At 50.8% G+C, this 19,468-nt stretch overlaps 1 protein-coding gene across 1 annotated transcript in view; it reads right to left on the bottom strand.

The window, feature by feature from the left end:
* C1H1orf94 (chromosome 1 C1orf94 homolog) overlaps window positions 1-18,813 on the bottom strand; it is a 35,901-nt gene extending 17,088 nt beyond the window's left edge. The window contains exons 1-2 of the mRNA XM_060003546.1: window positions 18,527-18,813; window positions 1,175-1,872 (exon numbers count right to left, since the gene is read on the bottom strand). Of these exons, the coding sequence (XP_059859529.1) occupies window positions 1,175-1,872; window positions 18,527-18,777 (949 nt within the window). The 5' untranslated portion in view covers window positions 18,778-18,813. The remainder of the gene's footprint in view (window positions 1-1,174; window positions 1,873-18,526) is intronic.
* Between the last annotated feature and the right edge of the window lie 655 nt (window positions 18,814-19,468).

Below are 19,468 nucleotides of genomic sequence, written 5' to 3'. Positions count from 1 at the left end.
ACAGATACGCTCACACCTGCAAAGCTCCCCTTGGCACACCTTTGCCCACACACTTGTACACACATACACACACAAATGGTGGGAGGGTGGAGGGGACAGGATGGCCTCCAGCCCAGCAGCCTCATCCAACAGAGAGACATCCACGCCTCTCTCCTGCAGAAGGAGGTGGAAGGAACGTCCCCTCCCCCAGGTAGGCCTCTATCCTCTCGCATGTACAGCCCATCGTCCCCAGAGTCCTCGGGCTTCTAGAGGCCTGCCCAAGACCCAGAGTCCAGCGTGCTGTCCACAGCTCAGAGTCCTTGGCCTTCCTCCAATGCTCCAGAGCACAGAATGCTCTTTAGGGTGACTGTGTTCCCGTTTTCTTAGGAAGATGGATCTGGGCCCTCCCAACACAGGCATCTCTCCATTACCCGTCCACGCTCACAGCCTGGGGGGAATTTTTCTTTTGGTTTTCTCCTAGTGACTGCTGACAGCAGGCAAATGCCCCTGCCATCAGTCTGCCTTCCTGGAACCATCCAGTCTGAGTGGCTGGATCGGCACAGGCACAAAAGGCAGAATCCTGGGAGTGGGGTGGGGGAAACTTGGGAGGCGGCTGGATTTCCTGCGGAGGCTGTGAACTCCTCAATTCAGGAGTGGGAATGCACTTTTCTAAAGCCCTGCAGTACCTGGGAACAAATCCCAGGGCCAGCAGTCTGCACTGCACCTGCAGAGTTTACACATTCACCCTCCTGCCCCACAGAGAGGGGACCAAGCCTCATGGTTGGAGGAACAGGAGCCTCCATGAGAAGCCAATCAAATTTCCCTCCTATCCAGCTTAAAGTCCGCACACTGCACTTTCACCCTGGACCCAGCGAGGGTAAATGTTTCCTTCCGTGTACTCTGGGTGCCTGTGGATTTAAAAACCCAGTCAGTTACCAAATGGGCTTCTCCCTCTTCCCAAGCCACATTGGATTCAGAGCCACTGTATCTGCTTACAAGAGCTGTGCCCTGTATACGGGCATCCACAGAGGAGGCCTGTGGGGACTGAAAACAGCCTGTACCGGGGCACTGTGCTCGCCAGCGAGGCCACGTCATCCTACTTTGCGCAAAGACGTTGCATGTGCCTGACGCAGCCCGGTAAGTTGTTTCTTCCCCTGCGGGCCCATTCCCTAGCCCTGACCCCAGCCCCACTCACCCATCAGTTTGTGCCCCTCCATGGCAGGGTCAGCCTCGGGCTTGGAGCAGATCTTGGCAAACACTGGCAGCTGCTTCCTCTGAGCAGGGAGTCTGGGGGGCTTATCGAGCTTGTCGGGAGGCGCTGGAGGAGGCGGGGGAGTGGGCAGCAGGAATGGGCCCAGCTCCGCGGGCTCCCCGGGTCCAGGGCCACTGAACATGCTGCTCTGCAGGAAGTCCTTGATGGCCGTGCTCTCCTCCAACACCGTCTTGTTGTCGGGGGCCTTGGACGTTTCCGCGGACTTCAGTGGGAACTGAGCCAGGAGCTTGCTGATCTCCGAGTTGGAGGCCCCCAGGCTATTGCCCCTGTCCTCTGTCCCCTTGGCACTCTTGACCTTGGCAGTACGCAGGGTGCCCGTGACCGTAGACATGGTAGAACTGCAGTCCTGCCGGCTGCCGATAACGGGCACTGCCACCTTTGGCTCCAGGAGCTTGTAACCGGCAGTGATGGAGGCTGCTGGGCGTTCACTGCTGCCCGCCACCAGTGAAGGCACAAGAAGGCAGGGAGCCGGCTGCCTGGGCCCCTCGAGGGAGCTGCCGGGTGCCTTCAGCTCCCCGGAGCTCTCTGTGACCGGCATGAGGTGCTCTTTGGTGAGGCTCAAGAACTCCTGTTCCACCAGCAAGGAGATCTCATCTCTGCCGCTGGTGAGTTCCGGAGGTCTGCAAACAGGTCAGAACGACAGATGGCTTTAGTGCCAGCTCCCTGAGGGTGGCTGTGCAGCAGGGCACAGGCCCCAAGGAAAGGGGGTGGAGGAAACACGTCTCCGGGTGTGAGAGCCTATTGCTTTTTTAAGAGAGAAAATGGACCATGAGTGGACTCCAAGGGGTTTCTACACCACACCAGCGGGCACAGTACCGAGAGCTTGGTTCTGGGAATCGGGATGCCCGGGTCCTCTCCCAATACTACATCTTGCTGAGTGAGCTGAACCTTAATTTCTGTCCATCTCTCCCTGTTCAGTCATGCTCAGGACCGGAAGCAATAAAAGACCAGCAGCAAAGGGGACAGGACGGAGCCAACAGCTCTGAGCGTGGCATCCAGAGTGCTGGGGCTGAGTCTTGGGAAGCCCCCAGATGCACTGCAGGATGGTTGAGTGAGAGCAGGGGACCTCAGGGCTCACAGCCCGGCTCTGTCACTTCCCAGCTGTGTGATCCTGGGCCCCTTGCTCAGCACCTTGGTCTCCTCTCTTGGTGAACAGGAATATCATAGAGACACTTCAGACCATGTCTGGCACGGTAAGGGCAATACAAGTGTCAGCTAGTATGTTGACACTTCTGTCGGCCTGGCTGGGCCCCTGGTCCTGAAATCTGCACAGTGGCTCCGTGGACGCCCACGTCCACCTTGGCTGGCATGGCCCTCTGACCAGACCACAGACTGGGGCCCGCTTCCTGGGAGCACTGACAATTTCTTGATCCCTGAACAGGTTCACAAGCATCTCCCTGTATCTAAACACAGGCCTCTACCTGCACCTCAGACCCCGGGAGCTCCAGCCTGGACCCTTGACGGCCAGCACCAGCCTGATGGGGCCTGATGGTCCCGTGGACTCTAGCCTCCTGGTTGCTGGCTCTCTCCAGGTGTGGGACAGGGTAGCAATCCTGCTGGCCTGGCCTGTGGCCAGCCTCCTTGGCAAGGGGGAAACTTCCTCCCTGGCACTCCCAGGAGGACCATGGTCACCCAGCTTAGAACCATCTGCTATCCCTCCTGGATGGGTTCCCATGAAGGGTGGATGAGGTGGCCTACACAGAGCATTCTGGAAACTGCTCAATGCTCTACCGCTGGTAGAAGGTGGTGAAAGTGGCAAAAAAGAGGCAGAGGGAAAAACTAAAGCCCCCTGTGAGTGGAGCTTTGGGGAGGCCCTGTGCACATTCCTGCGCTGACAGCCCATTCTGTGGGTGGAGTCAGCCCCGAAAATCATGACTGGGGAATGCGCCCAGCAGGCACGGTCCTTCCTGGTAATGCTCTGTGTATGGGCACACGCACGTGGACACACACACACACACACACACACACGTGCAGTGCAGGCACAAAATGACTCAGTTATCACACATAGAACCGGGGACAGTCTCCACATCTGACGACCAGCCACTGCCTACTGTGCTGGGTATTAACCCCTTAGTTGCTGGGTCCTGATGAAGCCCAGAGGGTCCTGGAAAAGGTTTTGGGTAGCCAGGGCACTTGGGAAGCACAGGGAAGAGTTTAAAACTTGGGAGTTTGTCACTATTCTAACAACCGAGGCAAGCAATGCCTCCTGACCACCAGCCCCCCATGTGGTCTCCCCAGGCCTGGCAGCTGAGAGAGGTGCCGGGAAAAGCAGACTCCAGCCAAACAGACCGAGGTCAGAATCGGGCACCTCTGCGTATTTCACGTCAAATCCTGGAAACTCAGGGGCTCCCCTGTGATGAGGGCATGACACCTGTGACATGGGTATGACACTACAAGTGCCCAGACGCTGGGTGGGATGAGAGCTTGGTGCAGTAACCCCTGTGCAGGCTCAGCATGGACACGCACCAGGGAAGCCCTGGGTACACGGTGGCTGTGAGCGGCAGAGTGGGAGCAGCCTGGCCCTGGAAGATCCCGGAGGCCATCAAAGCCGTGTATGAGGCAAGGCGGTCCACTCTGTTCTCCCTTTCTTTCCCTGGCCTCTCTCCTATTCCCATCCTTTCCTCCTTCTCACTCTAGACTCGGTCTATAAATTGGCCCCCCTCTCCTGCCGTGTCCCTGGGAACACCTGGAATAAAGAGACTGCCAATCATCACCCTCAAAGGGAACAGGGGAGTCTCGAGTCACAGAAACCAGATACTTGAGGAACCAGTTTTTGTCTCTCCCGTGCCTGCCCCCAGACTTGCAAAGCAAGTTATGTACCAACAGATCTTCTGAATTGGAAAGACTCACCACAATTATGTTATTTTTTTGTTTTTTGTTTTTGGCCATGCTACGCCAGGCTTGCGGGATCTTAGTTCCCTGACCAGGGATCGAACCCGGGTGCTCAGCAGTGAAAGCGCACAGTCCTAACCGCTGGACGGCCAGGGAATTCCTCAACTATGTTAATTTTTTTAAATTGGGATAATGGTATTGTGGTTATATTTAAACAACAACAAAAAGGGTCCTTATCTCTTATAGATACATACTAAAGTATTTACAGGTAACATTATGTCTGGGATTGGCTTTAAACTTAACCTAGCAAGGGGAGGGAAAAGATGGGGGCGGGGGGAATAGATAAAATAAGATTGGCCCTATGTTGATCATGGCTAAGGCTGGGTGAGGGGTACATGGGTTCATCACATACCAGTTGTTCTATTTTTGCCTGTGTTTGGTTTCTCGTTGTTGTTTTTTTTCCTAAAATAAAAATGTTCTATAATAGATGTACACACAAAAGGTCTCACCACTGAATCCTTTAAAGTATCAGCGCCAAGGAGAAGTCAAAGCAGCTTCTAAAAGACCCACAGGGCCCGAGGTCCCTGTACCAAAAGCCATCCCACAGACAGTCCCTTCTCTGCACCTGAGAGGATACTCCTACCCCTCCCCCACCCGGGAGCCAGGTTGGCAGAGAGGACCCAGCAGGGGCTGAGTGTGAACCCCTGTTCATATTCCCCGGTCATTCTCCTCTGGACACATCATGGGGGTCAATGGGCCTCTTAGGAAGCTGGCATTCCCAGAAAGGGCAGGGCAGTGCTAAGAACAGAGGGGCCCACCCTGGCTGTGGGTCCCCCATGTGTCCCTGAAAGGCTGGCCCGGAGCACCTGGCCCTCCCCGAGACAGCCTCTACAAACTCCTATTTCCTTTGCATCTGCCATGAATCCACTACAGGCCAGACTGGAAGCTAGGCATCCACATATATGCTTGCATTTAATCCTCTCCACGTCCCTGGGCAATAGACGATATCATTCTCCCTTTACAGATGGGAAAAGTGAGCCTGAAAGAGGCGAAGGACCTTGTCGCTGAGAAAGTGAAGAGACTGGTGTGAGGATGCTGCCGGGTCCGGCTGATTTCCTGACCTCCTCCTACCCCAACCCGGCTTCTTTTCCAGGGATGGTTCTCCAGTGAGGTCCACCGGCCCCTGCTCCGCGGCTGGGCTTTGTTCCCCAATCTGAATGCAATCAGGGATATGGCTAGGATCATCCCCTCACTCCAGCTTGTGGAGGATCATCACGGTGAATCCTGAGCCTGTCATCCGTGGCATCAGCTGTCCCTGACAGCTCTGTGTCAGCTGCATGTCTCATGAGCACACCTTCTGGGTCCCCCACCAATTTATGGATAGAAATGTTGAAGGGGAGGGAGGCCAGGGCTGAGCCTTAGGGACATTGCTGGAAACCTCCCCCGCCCCCAGTCTGCCAGTAATCCTGGATCAACACTTTGGGGGAATAAATCAATCCAGTCACTATCATCCCATCTCCACTTCTCCAAGACAGCCTTTATCAAATACCTTGCTGCAGTCAAGATTCAGCACACAATTACACTGTGTGTGTATAATTGTGTGTAATGCACACAATTACAAGTCTCTGGGCAAGGGTCTCCCCTAACTGCCCTCTCCAGCCCCAAGAAAACAAGATTCGTTTGCTCTTTTCTGTTCTAGAAAACTGCGTGCCTGCAGAGCTAAGACATTCTTAGAACTTAGATCAAACCATTCCCCCACTTAAACCCTTATGTGAATTCTCACTACACATCGACTAAAAATCCAAACTCCTTTCTGACCCCCCGGGGCACCCCACAAAGTGGCCCTGTTACCCCCTCCTGCTTTGACTCCTCTTCTTCTGGCCACTCTGGTCTTATAAATACGCCTTGGCATGTCAAGTTCTTTCCAACCCCAGGGCCTTTGCACCTCCTTTGGATGCTAGATCATCCCTTGACTGACTCTTACTAGGCACTCTATGCTCCATCAATCTGTTTATTTTCTTCCTAGTGTTTATCACCATCATATAGTACTTTTTTATGTCTTTACTCCCTACAACAACTCATCCTCCCTGAGGGCAGGGACTGTATCTTGTTCACCATGGAGGCCTCAGGACCTCGAGCAGTGTTGGGCACATACCTCCAGCTCAGTAAGGATTTGTGGAATAAATGAATAAACTGGCCCACGAACTTGTCTTTACCCTTGTCCATTTCTTGAAACTCTTGAAATCAAGAGTTGTGTGGCCAAAGACTGCCCAACTCCTTCAATGGTTGCAAGCTGCCTGGATTTGATTCTATTTCTGGCCTTCCATCTCATGTCCCACCTTGGGCCTGGCACCCCTGTGAGCTGACCGGATGACACTGACCAGCCTGCTTGGCAAGGTCCTAAGAACTCTCAACCCCTGTAAGTCAGTCCCACAGCAGAACCCACACAGACCCCGCCCAACTCTTAGCGACCACTCTGGGGCTCACGGATTTTTCCCTCTCCAACAACTTTGCTGGGCTCCACGTCGAGCCTGCCCGCCCGCGTTTCCTGGTATCTATCTTCCTTCCTCTCTTCTTAAGAAGTTTTGCCGACGCTGGCACCTCTCCCGTGCTATTTGCTTTCTGCTTTGAGTTGGTAAAAAGCATAAAATCTGCCACAGACTCTATCACAGTGAATCATTCGGGGCCGTTAACCCGACTCCCGGGCGCTGACAAAGGAAGCTAGTCAGATTTGGTGCTGGGGCTCCAGCTGCTGCCACTACCTCTGCTTTGCCCACCTCCGGAGATGATAGGTGTCTGATGACGACTCTGTACACGGGCCCCACGCATCATTTCTGCATTTGCAGTGTATAGAGTCGTATAAAAATAAAGGCTATTGACTAGCTGGCACCCCTTCCCAGAATAATGACTAAGCAAGCATGCTGTTAGCTCCCCGACAGCAGTTCTGTGTTCATGATAACACAGAGCAAAGATGAAAACTGCTATTCATCTGAGCCAAACAACAGAAAAATGCAAGCAGAAAATTGTTAGTGCTGGAAGAGGACACCAAAACAACTATTTTCTTCCCACTATGGCATTTCAGATTGATGACAAACACGGTACCCAGGCCCGGTGCCCAGGCAACATGGGTGGTTGAAGACCGAAGCAAGGGAAGGGCTCTGGCTCCATCGGGAGGCTGACCTCCTGGCTGGGGGTGAGGCCGACTTCACGTGTCTGCGTGGGTGGGGCAGCAGAGCAGAGCGGCTAAAAAGCTCAGTGCCTGCAAGGAGGCAGAAACTGGATTCCCGCTGCTTAATGGAGGCCAGCCCTCAAGCAAGCTGTCTAATATGCCTAAACCTCAGGTTCTAGTTCACAAGATCGGAAGGATGAGCATCTACGGAGAATGAACTAACCAGCTAGGCACTGTGCAAAACGCCCCCCATGCAAAACTCTCATTTGAATTCCCGCAACAGCCCCAGTGGGGTGGTGTGAGGACCAATTACAGTTTTGACCCTATGGTAGTTCCCATGCACCTTGGTCCAGTAACAAAGCAGAGATTTGGAAAGTGCTTGGGCATTAGGGCTTAACTTCTTGTTTCTCTTGGGACTCAGCAACCTCCACATAGACGAACCCAGGAAAGTCTGCTGGAGGATAACACATCCCGTGGAGAAAAACCTCAAGGTCCTCAGCTGACTAGCCAGACCTGGGTGACGACAGACACTGCAGATGTGTGGGTGGGCACGAGGCACGTCCCGCCAAGCCCACCCAAGCCTCTCCCAGAAGAACCACCCAGCAGAATCCAGCCCAGACTGCTCAACTACGGAAATGGGAGCTAAGTAGGAAACTGTGGTGCTGAGCTGCTAAACTTTGATGTGGTTTGTTACACAGTCGGCCCTTTGTATGCAAAGGTTCGACACTGGTGGCTTCAACCGACTGTGGATGGAAAATACTGGGAAAAAAATTCCAGAAAGTTCCAGAAAGCAAAACTTGAATTTGCTGCACACTGGCAACTACTTACATAGCATTTACATTGTATAGTACAACTCTTTACATAGCATTTACATTGTATGAGGTATTATAAGTAATCAGGAGATGGTTTAAAGTATAGGGGAGGATGTGTGTAGGTTATATGCCAATACGACGCCATTTTATGGAAGGGACTTGAGCAGCCGCAGATTTTGATATCCATGGACATTCTGAAACCAATCCCCTGTAGATACCAAGGGACTATTGTTTATCAAAAGCTAACGGGCACAGAGAGATACAGTTATCACAGTTTTTAAATGAAGAAGCTAAAGTCATCATCCCCCGATCGGCCCCCATCCTCACTTGACCAAGACTGGTGGACATTTCTGGGTCTTCCTGTCTGGTTGGGGAACAGGGACCCATCTGCAATGCCCCTGGAGCTTATGTCACAGCACCCAGGATGGTCCCTGCCCAAGGTGGAGGGAAGGGACACAGCCACCTCTGTCAAAGCTACCTGGTGTCTTCATCTTTCCTCTCCTCCAGAGCTAGGATTCACGGAACTGCCCTGGGTATACACACCATACCCTGCACACACGTACACACCAACATATGTGTGCACACACAGCAGTCACGGACATGCACATGCACATATCCCAATCCATATGTGCACACACACACCCATACCACAGCTGTGCACACACACACACTTACGCATATGCATACACACATAAAGCACAGCCATGTACACACACACACCAACGCACATACACACACCCAGGCACACAGCTGTGCTACAACCACACACACCTGTGTGCACACACACACCACGCACACACCACAGCCATGCACACACACACACATGCTACAACCATGCCCATACACATACCACAGACGTGCACACACCCACACACGCAAACACACCATAGCCATGCCCACACACCTCACCACCGCGCACATACACCCAGGCACACACCACCGCCATAGCTTTGTAGAAACCCAGCGGGAAGAAAGAAAGGGGGAAGGAGGGCGGCTTCCCCTATCTCACAGCCTGAGGGGACCGGGCCAACTGTTTTCAGTCTGGGGGGTGGGGAGGGGGGAGGGGCAGTTGAGAGAAACTGCAGATTCAGTTGCCATCCCAGGCGACTGTGCACCTGTGTCCCAAAGGTACCTGGAAAGCCACTGAGTTCCACCTGCTGGCCCTTCTCTGGTGGGGGTGTGGTGGGCAGCGGGCCTTCAGAAAACTCTGATTCCCACCCCCTCCCTCCTCCGCTTTCCAGGCTGCGTGAGGATTAAGTGAGATGATGAATGTGAAAGCGCTTGGTAAACTGTAACAGGCGCTATGCAAATGTTAGCGGCTCTGACGGAGAGATGTGCGGTGCCCAGAGGCCCGCTGACCCTTCGCAGCCCAGGGCCTGGCCGGCTGGGGGTGGGAAGCCGGGAAGTGGCTGAAACTGCGGTCACCTGCACCGTGGGGATGCTGACATCGCCCGGGGTTAAGGGAGAAGACACGGTGAAATCCCTCAGCTGCCCGAATGCCACGCCTGGGCTAGAAGTTCATCTCATTTCTTAGCAAAGGCCTTCACACAGAGTAGAGTCCATTTTTACAATGTCCCTGGCATCCTCTTAGAGCACAAAAACGGTTGATCTCCTTCCTTCATGCTTGTTTTGGAACACCTCTTTCTCAAAGCGATGTCCCTTTGAAGCCTAAGGTTCCATCATCTTTGACCCCCGAAGTGTCAGAGAACTTCCTACAAATATGCACAGGAATCCCCTGTGGTGCTTGTTTCAAATGCGGATTCTCTGGGCACTCCTGGGGAAATGGCAGTTCAGTTGGTCAAAAATGGGGCTCAGGCATCTGCATTCTGAGCCAGGATCCCTCCTCCACCCTCTGCCCCAAGGCCTGCAGTTCTGGTACAAATGATGCACTTGAGGACACACATGCAGGTGTGAATTTCCCTTCAGACACTTCAGCTCCCCTCCCCACCCCCGCCTGTCCCTCAGGGCAGGTGGGACAGTCTTCTAAGACAGATTGGCAGGTGGAAGTGAGACCTCCCACTCTGCCCCCTCCCTGACCCTCCATCTGTCTGGAGGGGAGAGAAACGAGTACACAGAGGCAGGCAGGGGTTGAGCCTCGGACTGGAAGGTCTGGGGGATGAAGGATTCAGTGAGCTGGGGAATGAGACAAGAAATACTGAGGAATAAATACAGCAATAAAGGAGCTTCGGTTAGGAGCTACAGAGTGATTTTTATTGTTCAAATTATCTTGAAAACTTTTCATTTGAATCTGTTTAATAAGAGGAGGCTTACCCTAAGGAAGAGGTATTTTTTAAATGTGACTTGGGAGCTGAATTGGAAAGAACGTTGCAACAAAGATATTAAAAAGGGGATTAAACCAAACCACCGGTGGCCCATCTCTGCAGGCTCCTACAACCTGTGACACGGCTCCCAAAACCATAAAATTAAATTAAAAAGGGGGACACGGGACGTGGGATGTTAATCATGATTCATCTTCCCTTCACTGCTCATGGCTCTCAGTATTAAGCAAAAGGAGGAAGGGCTATTCTGAATGGCTCCTGGGGTAGGGAAAGAGCTCTGGTCTTAAAGCTTCACCAGGTCCCTATCCTTGTTCTGCCCCCTCCAAGCTGGATGACTCTGGGCAAGTTGCCTAACTTCTCTGAGCCCCAGCTTCCTCATCTGTAAAATGGGAATAATATTGACCATCAACAGAAAATTGAAATACAGAGCCTGGCACATATTAGGTGCTCAAGACAATGTTAGTTGCCTTCTTAAGCTTAAGGCAGAAGGAGGAAAAGACCTTGCAATGTCTTGGCTTCCTGATATCCCGTCCTTACGTCACTCAATGCTTCCTCTGATGATTGTGACGTCTGGTTTGGATCCTGGCAACCTCTGGGCCTCACTCTCCTTGCAGTGGCATTTTTATGGTTCATCTATCATTCACTTACTCATTCATTCATACACACTGCATTGCCACTGAGTGCCAGGAACTCGGCTGGGCGCTGGGGAGACAATGATGAGTAAGACATAGCCCTTGCCCTTAAGAAGCCGTGGTCAGGTGGGGGAAGAAAGACTGTCGCCACCAGCAGCGCACAATACACGCCAGATGACCACCTCATCAGAAACCCTATGCCAGAGTGGCGTTGACACATCCCACTGGGACTTTGTGTCCTCCCCTCTGGCCAACGGTCAACACAAGAGCTGGTTATAAACTGACTCTTCCCTTCTATTACCCACCTATAAAGACCCCTACCATTGGGTCCTCAGAGCTAAGGAAGGATTTATCTCTCCTGATGACCTCTTCTGCTTTCTCTTCTCAGATGATATGAGTTACAGAAACTAACTGGTATATTCCCACTTTTTGCCCCAGCTGCCTAGAGTCTCAAAGCAACACGCTGGCCTCCACTGAATACTTTTCCTTAGCTTAGCTTTTCTGGTACATAAGTCTCCTCTCCCCATACCATTCTTGATTACTGAACCCTTGCCATTTTGTCCTTGATAGTAATGATAATAGGGTGATGACGAAGATGATGAACTTGAAGTCCTTATTTTCTGCCAGGTGCTGTATGAACTTTGCACACATTCTTTCATTAACCTCCACAGTAGTCCTTCAGGCTGGTCACTAGGACTTTTTCATCTTTCAGGTGAGGAGAATGGGGCACAGAAAGTTTGAGCAACTTGGTGACAGCTAGAAAGTATACTGGGATACTCCTATATTGTATTGTTATCTGAGCCACCTTTAAACTCTTAGGAAAGGGAGGGGATATCATTGTTTATTTAAATTTTAAAAAAGGAACGTGGAAGAGGGAGGAAGGAGAAATGTTAAATGGGGTGAGCAGTGAAAAATTTACAGAATGATACACTAATTCCAGGTTTTTAAGGATGGGGAAGATTTCAGTAGACAGAGAGAGGTGGAAGAAAGGCATTCCTGGGAGTGAAATAACCTGAGCAAAGGTAAGGGAATGTGCACCTGCTTGTGGCACATCTTGGTTTACAGAGAGTCTGGAGAAAAGCAGCCAGGTGTGCACCAAGAGATGTAGGTAGGGCCAACTGCAGAGACTCTTTCAAGACCAGGTCAGGGGGTTGAGAAGACAATGAGGAAGCCGTGGAAGATGGCTGAGCAGTGCTGTTGATGTGTTTCAGGGAGATGAAGCTGGTAAAGGGCGAAGGACATCCAAGAGGGAAAGGAACCAGGCACAGTAAGAGGAGACGATCTGAAAATGGCAGAAGAGAGACCTGCAAGGAAGCAGGGAATCAAAACCGTCATGAAGGCAACTGACAGACGTGTAAGGAGACTGCAGGAGAGAAGGGTCAAGGGCCTTGAACCTCTATCTGCAGCACTATTTGTGCACTAATTCACTTGACAACCAGGATGGAGGGTGCATTGATGTCAATGTGATTGGGGTCATAGTAGTTGCTGAGACCCAGCCCTGGGAAGCTTAAGGGAAGGGGACACCTAAGTGTCCATGAGAAAAGCATTCCAACCCGGGGCCTGGGGTTTTCTGACATTCTAAAATGTCAAGGGATGTGAGGATGTGTTTCAGGCAAAAGGGTGTACGGTAGCTTCCCTCAGATTCTCAAAGAGGGGTTTGACCCCTCCAAGGGGAGCAAATGCTAGCCTGGAGTGAGCATTAGACTCCAAGGGTCTCCAGAACTGGCTTCTGCTCTAGGGCATCAGTCCGAGTTTCCACGTGTGAGTCTTGTCTTCATCACTCCCATCATTAGGTTTCAAGTTTTTTAAAAAATAAATTTTTTAATAAATAAAAGTGGGGATGTAGTCCAAGCAACTTTTCCAAAAAAGCAGGATTCGTCCCATTTTTCCTGAGCTGAGTCTTGAGAAGAAAGCCTCCAGAATGAGTCCTGTAAGCGCAGGGAAGGACGGGAAGCTCCCTGGGATGATAGGAAACCGCATGGGGGTGGATGAGAGCGGAAAGGTGGCTCTCTTACTGTTTTAATAACTGTAGCAACAAAGGACTGGTTTGTTGGGAGAACAGTTCAAACAAGGCAGCACGTTGGGTTCCAAGTCCCAGTGGCTCTCCTGCCTGGAGGGCTGGCCGATGGGTGCAAACAGTGAAAATTTACTGGAGCAAGTGCAAAACAGCCTTCTTCCTTCACGCGACCGATAATACCTCAGAAGGCTGCCAGTCAGGAAATCATTTCTGTTTTTTAAATGCTTAAATAGATTTCCTTTCTTTCTGTAGACTCATCCTCCTACTTGGGTCTGGCTCAGGATGACCTTCCAGCTCGCCTCCCCCAGCCTCCTCCAAAAAGCCTTCCCTGAGCTCCAAGCCCAGGTCACGCGTCCCCTCGTTGTGCTCCCACAGCACTAGCACTTCTTCCCGACTTTTAACCTAATATGCGTGATCTGCCCTCCTCAAGACACCGAAGGTCCAGGTAGGAGCTCAGAGACTGTCCCCATCTTTTTCACCACTGTATTGCTTTCGCACTTTGTCAGGCATGCACAATAAATATTTGTTGAACATCATTGCTGTCACTTGGACCTGTGTCTGTCCCACCCACTAGACTGGGAGCTCTCAGAGAGATGGGCTTCTGTCCTACTTATCTCTGCATCCCTGGGACCCAGCACAGGGCCTGCCACCCAGAAGGCAACTGTGAATGCTTGTCGAATGAATACATAAATGAGGGAATGAACAAATGCCATTTCACAGTCAGGGCAATGGAGTCAACGGCAAATCCAAAACTCCCATTCTAAGGCTGTGAAGTTTTAGCAACAGGGGGATTGAATGAATAGGTAATCCTAGAATGTGAGTCAGTAAGTGGCTTCCCACAATTCTCTCAGCCCAAATTTAAGACTAAGTAAAAGATAACTGAACAAGAGTCTGGAGTTTAATTGACACTAGACAGAACTACTGATTTCTCTCCCATAGCCCATTTCTCCCCATTTCTTCCCCACCTCGACAAATGCACCACCGTCCAACCAGTGCTCAAGCCAAAAACCTCAATTCAGCTGTGATGTCACTATCTGTGTGCCCAAAACCATCTGCAGGCTCTTTTGACTCCTCTCAAAATACACGCCAAGGAACTTCCCTGGTGGTCCAGTGGCAAAGAATCCGCCTTCCAATGCACGGGACGTGGGTTCGATCACTGGTGAGGGAACTAGGATTCCATATGCTGCAGGGCAACTAAGCCCATGCACCACAACTACTGAGCTCGCGCGCCTCAACTAGAGAGTCCGCGTGCTGCAGCTAAGACCTGACGCAACCAAAAATAAATTAAATAAATAATATTTTTTTTTAAAAAAAGGAGACTTTAATGTGACATCTCCTGACTTAAAAAAAAAATGCATGCTGAATCCCCCACTTTTTCCATTTTCACTGCAATCACTCTGGTCTAGCCATCATCACCATTGTGCTCATCTGGACTATTGTAGCATCTTCCCAGAGGTCTCCCAACTTGCTCTCTCACCTGTCTAACAAACCATCTCCACACAGCAGCTGGAGACATCTTTAAAACCTAGTGAATGTGATCGTGTTACACTCCCTTCCTAAAAACCTCCAAAGGTCTCCCCTAGCATGGAGAATCAAATGTGAACTGCCTACTGTGGTCCTCCAGGCCTTCTGAGACCTTGCCTGACTGTCTCTGGTGTCACCCTGTGCCACGTCGCATCACTCACCACACCCCAGCCGCGTTGTCCCTCTCCGAGCCCACTCACATCTCAGAGGCTCTGTGGTTTCTCTCCTTTCCGCCTGGACATCCTTCCTTAGATCTTCACCTGACTGGCTCTTTCTTGGCGTCCAGGTCTCAGCTCAAATGACCGCCTCTACTCAGAGAGTCCTTCCCTGACCACCCCGTCTAAAGGAGGTCCCCCTAGTACTTTAGTCAGTTTTATTTCCATCAGAGCACTCTCTGCCAGCTGAAATTATTTGGTTTATTTTTATGTGTTTATTATTGGTTTCTTCCAACTAGAATACCAGTTCTTTTCCCATTCTACAGTGATCATATTCTTTTATTTACTTATTTTCTGTTTCTCTCCCCTACTTGAATGTAAGCTCTAGGAAGGCAGGATCTCATCTGGTTTACAGCTCTATCCCACTAGCTCTTAGCACAGAGCCAGGCACATAGTAGATGCTTAATAAATACTTGTTGAATGAATAAGTGAATGAATGAATGAATGGACTCAAAATGTGTCCATAGGCTGAAGTTGGCTTGTGGAGAAAAGTGAATGTGGTGTTAACTGCCAGTAACAGGAATACAGAGTATAGATGGGGAGTATCCAACCTGCTTGGATTGGATCACACCTGGATTACTGTACTTGGTTCCAGTTGCTGCACTGCCCCAGGGACCAGCAGTGTGGGCAAGAAACTGACCAAGTTGGTACATGAAGGGAAACTTAGAAAAACAGAGATATTCAGCTTGTGAAAACAAGAAATCCTAGGAGGAGTGTTGTTGCCATCTTTTAATATCTAAAGGGTTATTGAGAGGAAGGCGGGGATAGATTTGGTTTGGAGCCCTAAGGGCAGACTCCAGATCAATGGGTCTTAGTTTGATAGAGACAGATTTCAGCACAGGAAGAAAATGGTTTTTTGACAGTCAGGGTTCATAGCCAAGGAAGGAGCTACCTTAGGAAGTGGTGAGCTCTGCATCTAAGAAAGCGTACAAGTGGATAACCACTTGGCAAGGATGTCGGGGAAGGGATTCAAGCAGCAGAAGATAGCCTTCAAGATCCCTTTCAAACTTGAAATGTCTGGGTTTCTATGACATATGGGGACAAAGTAAAAAAAAAAAAAAAAAATCTGGCTAACAAGAGTTCTAGAGCTTACTTATCTACCTGCCCTGATAGCAGTTAGCATCTCCAAAACCCAAACTGGGTTTACAAAATTAAACAGTAGGCAGATTAGCTGAGAGGTTATCTTGTGGGCCTGAAGCCATCCACAAATATGCTGGACAGCTCCTCGGATTTGAAATCTGTTATCTATGTGTGATCACTCAGACCATGGGACTGCCGAATATTTTGAGTCTCCAAAAAGATGCCTTCATTTCTAGGAGAAGGCAGCTAACTCTATCACGTAGTGGCTAAGATGGTCCTGGGTTTGTTTCCTGAAACTCCACCACTTCCTAACTGTAGGACCTCGGACAGAGAAATGAACCCCACCAAACCTGTTACCTCACCTGTAAAAAGGATCTGATTGAAAAATAGGGGAGGGAGGAATTGAAACCAGAATGGCCCAAAGTCAATAATTAATGAAGCTGATTGACAGACATTCATTATACTATTTTATGTGTTTGAACATTTGCATAACAAACAGTAAAAAGAGGGGGAGTTTAAGATAGTACCCACTTCATGTAATAATTGTAGGGCTTAAGGAAATCATCATCATCATTATTACAAGGAATTTTTACAAATCCTAGTTATTACCGGGAATGTTTAACTATCCCATTTAATCGTCCCAACAACCCGATGAAATGCATAGTAATCATCTCCACTTGGCGGATGAGGAAACTGAAGCTCACGTTAATTAAACAAGTCCCACAGCTGGCACAGGGCTGAAATGCGATCTGCAACCAGAGTTATCTGATTCCACCATTGCAGCTGCCTTTATTTCAAGAACAGCTCACTGTGCTCTGCTTGGTTGATATCTGCACGATTATGATATCGTTTATTCATCTAAGGCAATGGTTTCCTAGCTCTTTTCTCACAGCAGAACCCTTTTTTCAAATGCAGCCTTTACTCAGAACTTCAGTAAGTAAAAACCCATAAAAGCCGAACAGCTCTGGCTGATGTGGGGATCGGGACCCAGCAACCAGGACACTTGACTCCAGGTTGTCCCTGAAGCACCCTAAGGTCTGTGAGCATCATGTGAAAACCCCAGATTGAAGGCAACAAAAACAGCAACCAAAACCCCTGAACCCTGAGAATTGCATTTAGGGACAGTCTCACTGGAATAACGTAGCTTTCAGTTTCCTGTCCCCATTGTATTCGATCCTCATTATCAACTCTGAGATGGACAAGGCAGGGCATATCATCCTCCATTTGCAGATGAGAAAATTAAGGCCAAATGGAGTTAAGCGACTGGCCAAAGGTGTGCCAGTTCAGTTTTCGGCCAAGTGCAGACTGGAAGTAGAGTCTGTTTCCATTAACTCCGTGTGACCTGGCAGAGAGGGTGCAATCTACTGGAAATTGCCACTGACCCTTGGTCCACAAAGTGGCCAATCAGCTCCTTGGCCATTGAGAGCTGAGCAGAGCCCCACAGGCCCCCTCCAAGGCCCTGTTCCAGAGCAGATGGCAGTGGGCAGCGGAGAGGGTCTCAGTGCCAGCGGAGGGCAGGACAGCAGGATTTTGGCTGTAGACAGGCCATTCCCATCCCAGCCGTGCACTGCTGAGCAGGGGGCAGGGGAGGCAATAACAGCCAAAGTGCCTTTCGCCTTCATGTGTAGCAAGTAAATAAGCCCAAAAAGGGTCAGCATGGAGTGCAGAACTGGGGAGCAGTTACGCTTTGCCTTTCTTAGCTCTTGCATAGAAATCCCTGAAACCAGACTCAGCTCATAATTGCCTGCAGGGTTGCCCCACTCCAGAGCATCTCTGAGCTGAGCTGGAGCATGTGTTGGAAGAGGCAACACTTAATTATCACTTAGTCTTTAATTAGCACTTAATTATTAACACTTAATCCATCTGTAAAATGGGGACGCGAATACCTGCCTCATAGGGACTCTGGGAGGATTAATTAATGTTTGCAGCCCACTTTGAAGATGCAAAGCAGTAAACAAGCGCTCAAGGGTGGCATTAGTAACTCGCTGGATTTACTCGCTTTTCCTAACGGGGTCCTTTCTTCTTCTCTGTTCCTCAGTCTCCTTTCTAATATCCGTCCCCAACAACATCTACCCAACTTTGCCCTGGGGGAGAAACTTTTAGCTCTGTGTTTCCCAGACACAGGATTTCCCATCCAGGAAATGGGCTATTTACAGCCATCTTCCTGCACTTTAATTTTCTGTTATGTCCTCTGAATATGTCAGTGCCTTCCCAGTAAATATTTTGATGTGCGCTCTCGCAGCGGCTTCTATGCAGGCTGAATGGGACAGCTGCTCCCTGTATTAGGGAATCCCAGATGTGGTTTAAAACCATCAGACTCATCTGTGCCAATGCCTAGCCTTTGAGGGCGGCGGGGGAGAAGGATCTTCTAGTTGCCTCTGGGGAAAGACACGGACTTCTAGCCTCCAGCCCTGGCTAGGGCGGTTTTTCAAGGTCCTCAGATCTACCTTGGAGTTGCCAATGCCTTTAGACGAGAAATGTCCCCTGAGTGGGCTGGTACAGAGGCAGCAGAAATACAGCCCTGGTCTGGCCCTTCACTCAGGTAACTTCAGCATCCCAGTCAACGCTCTATTGGACAGAGGACCATGGTGGGTGGAGGAAAAGTACACAGCCTTTAGGGTTTAACCAGACTGAACAACAGGTCAAAACACTCCCCCAGAGGGTTAGACCTCATCTCCTCCCCCCTCCCTTGGGTCACGTAAGGGGACACTCACTCTTCTTGGAAGCTGAGGCCATTGTCTCTTGGGGTGCCAGCCATGGGGGCAGAGAGCTGCTCCTTGGAGGTCCTGGGCTGCAAGGCCTCGGGCAGGGCCTGAACTCTCTTCCAGATTTCATGGCAAGTCTTGTCTAAGCTGTCTTGGGGTGTGTCCTGGTGGATCCAGATGTACCTGGGGAACGGGCCCAGGGCGGAGGGGCGCTTGGCCACCAGGGCTGAGGACAAAGCCAGACCATTCCCGCTGGCCATCCTCTTCCTCTCTTTTCAGAAGCCCCTTTGTCCACCCAGGGCTCGAAGACGGGGGACCGTCTACCACCACCCCTCATTCACCAGAAAGGGAGATGAGGATGGGGCAGCAGGAGGTCAGTTCTGTGTAGCTGCTGGTCCAGCAAGGTGACTGTGTTCAGAGGCCTTCGATTTGTGTGTAAGTGATGGATGGAGGACAGCTTTCTTTTGGGGAGGGGGTACTTATTTTGATTTGTTTTTATTTGCTCTTTCTTGACTTTTGCCCCCCATCCCCTTCTCCCTTAGAAGAAAATATTTAAAAGTCAATAAAATACAGTAGCTTAGTAACCGTGGAATCCCCCTGAGCTCAGGAGCCAGGTCCCTGGGCAGGCAGAATGACATCTGGGAACAGCTGGAAGGGGAGGGCTGGCTCTCCCCACAGTCCCTGGCACTCTCCCGTTGCCACCGGCCCCTGACTCCTGGCAGCGCCCGGGGCTCAGCTCATCATCACTGGCTAAGCCTGGGGGATGACCTGGTGAGGGCCTGGCACACTGCTAGGCACCGGGATCCGGGATCCCGCCATCGGTTTCTCACTGGGCCTTCCCAGGGACCCTGCGCCCACCGAGGGCCAACGGCCCCCGCCCGGTCGAGCCCCGCCTTGCTCGCCCCAACGCCCCCTCCAGTCCCCCTCTCCTGGCCGCTCCACTGCCCACAG

The sequence above is a fragment of the Delphinus delphis genome, chromosome 1 (assembly GCF_949987515.2).
Source record: "Delphinus delphis chromosome 1, mDelDel1.2, whole genome shotgun sequence".
Lineage (NCBI taxonomy): Eukaryota > Metazoa > Chordata > Mammalia > Artiodactyla > Delphinidae > Delphinus > Delphinus delphis.
Note: the sequence above shows the minus strand (reverse complement) of the source record. Positions and strands in the feature narration are given on the sequence as shown.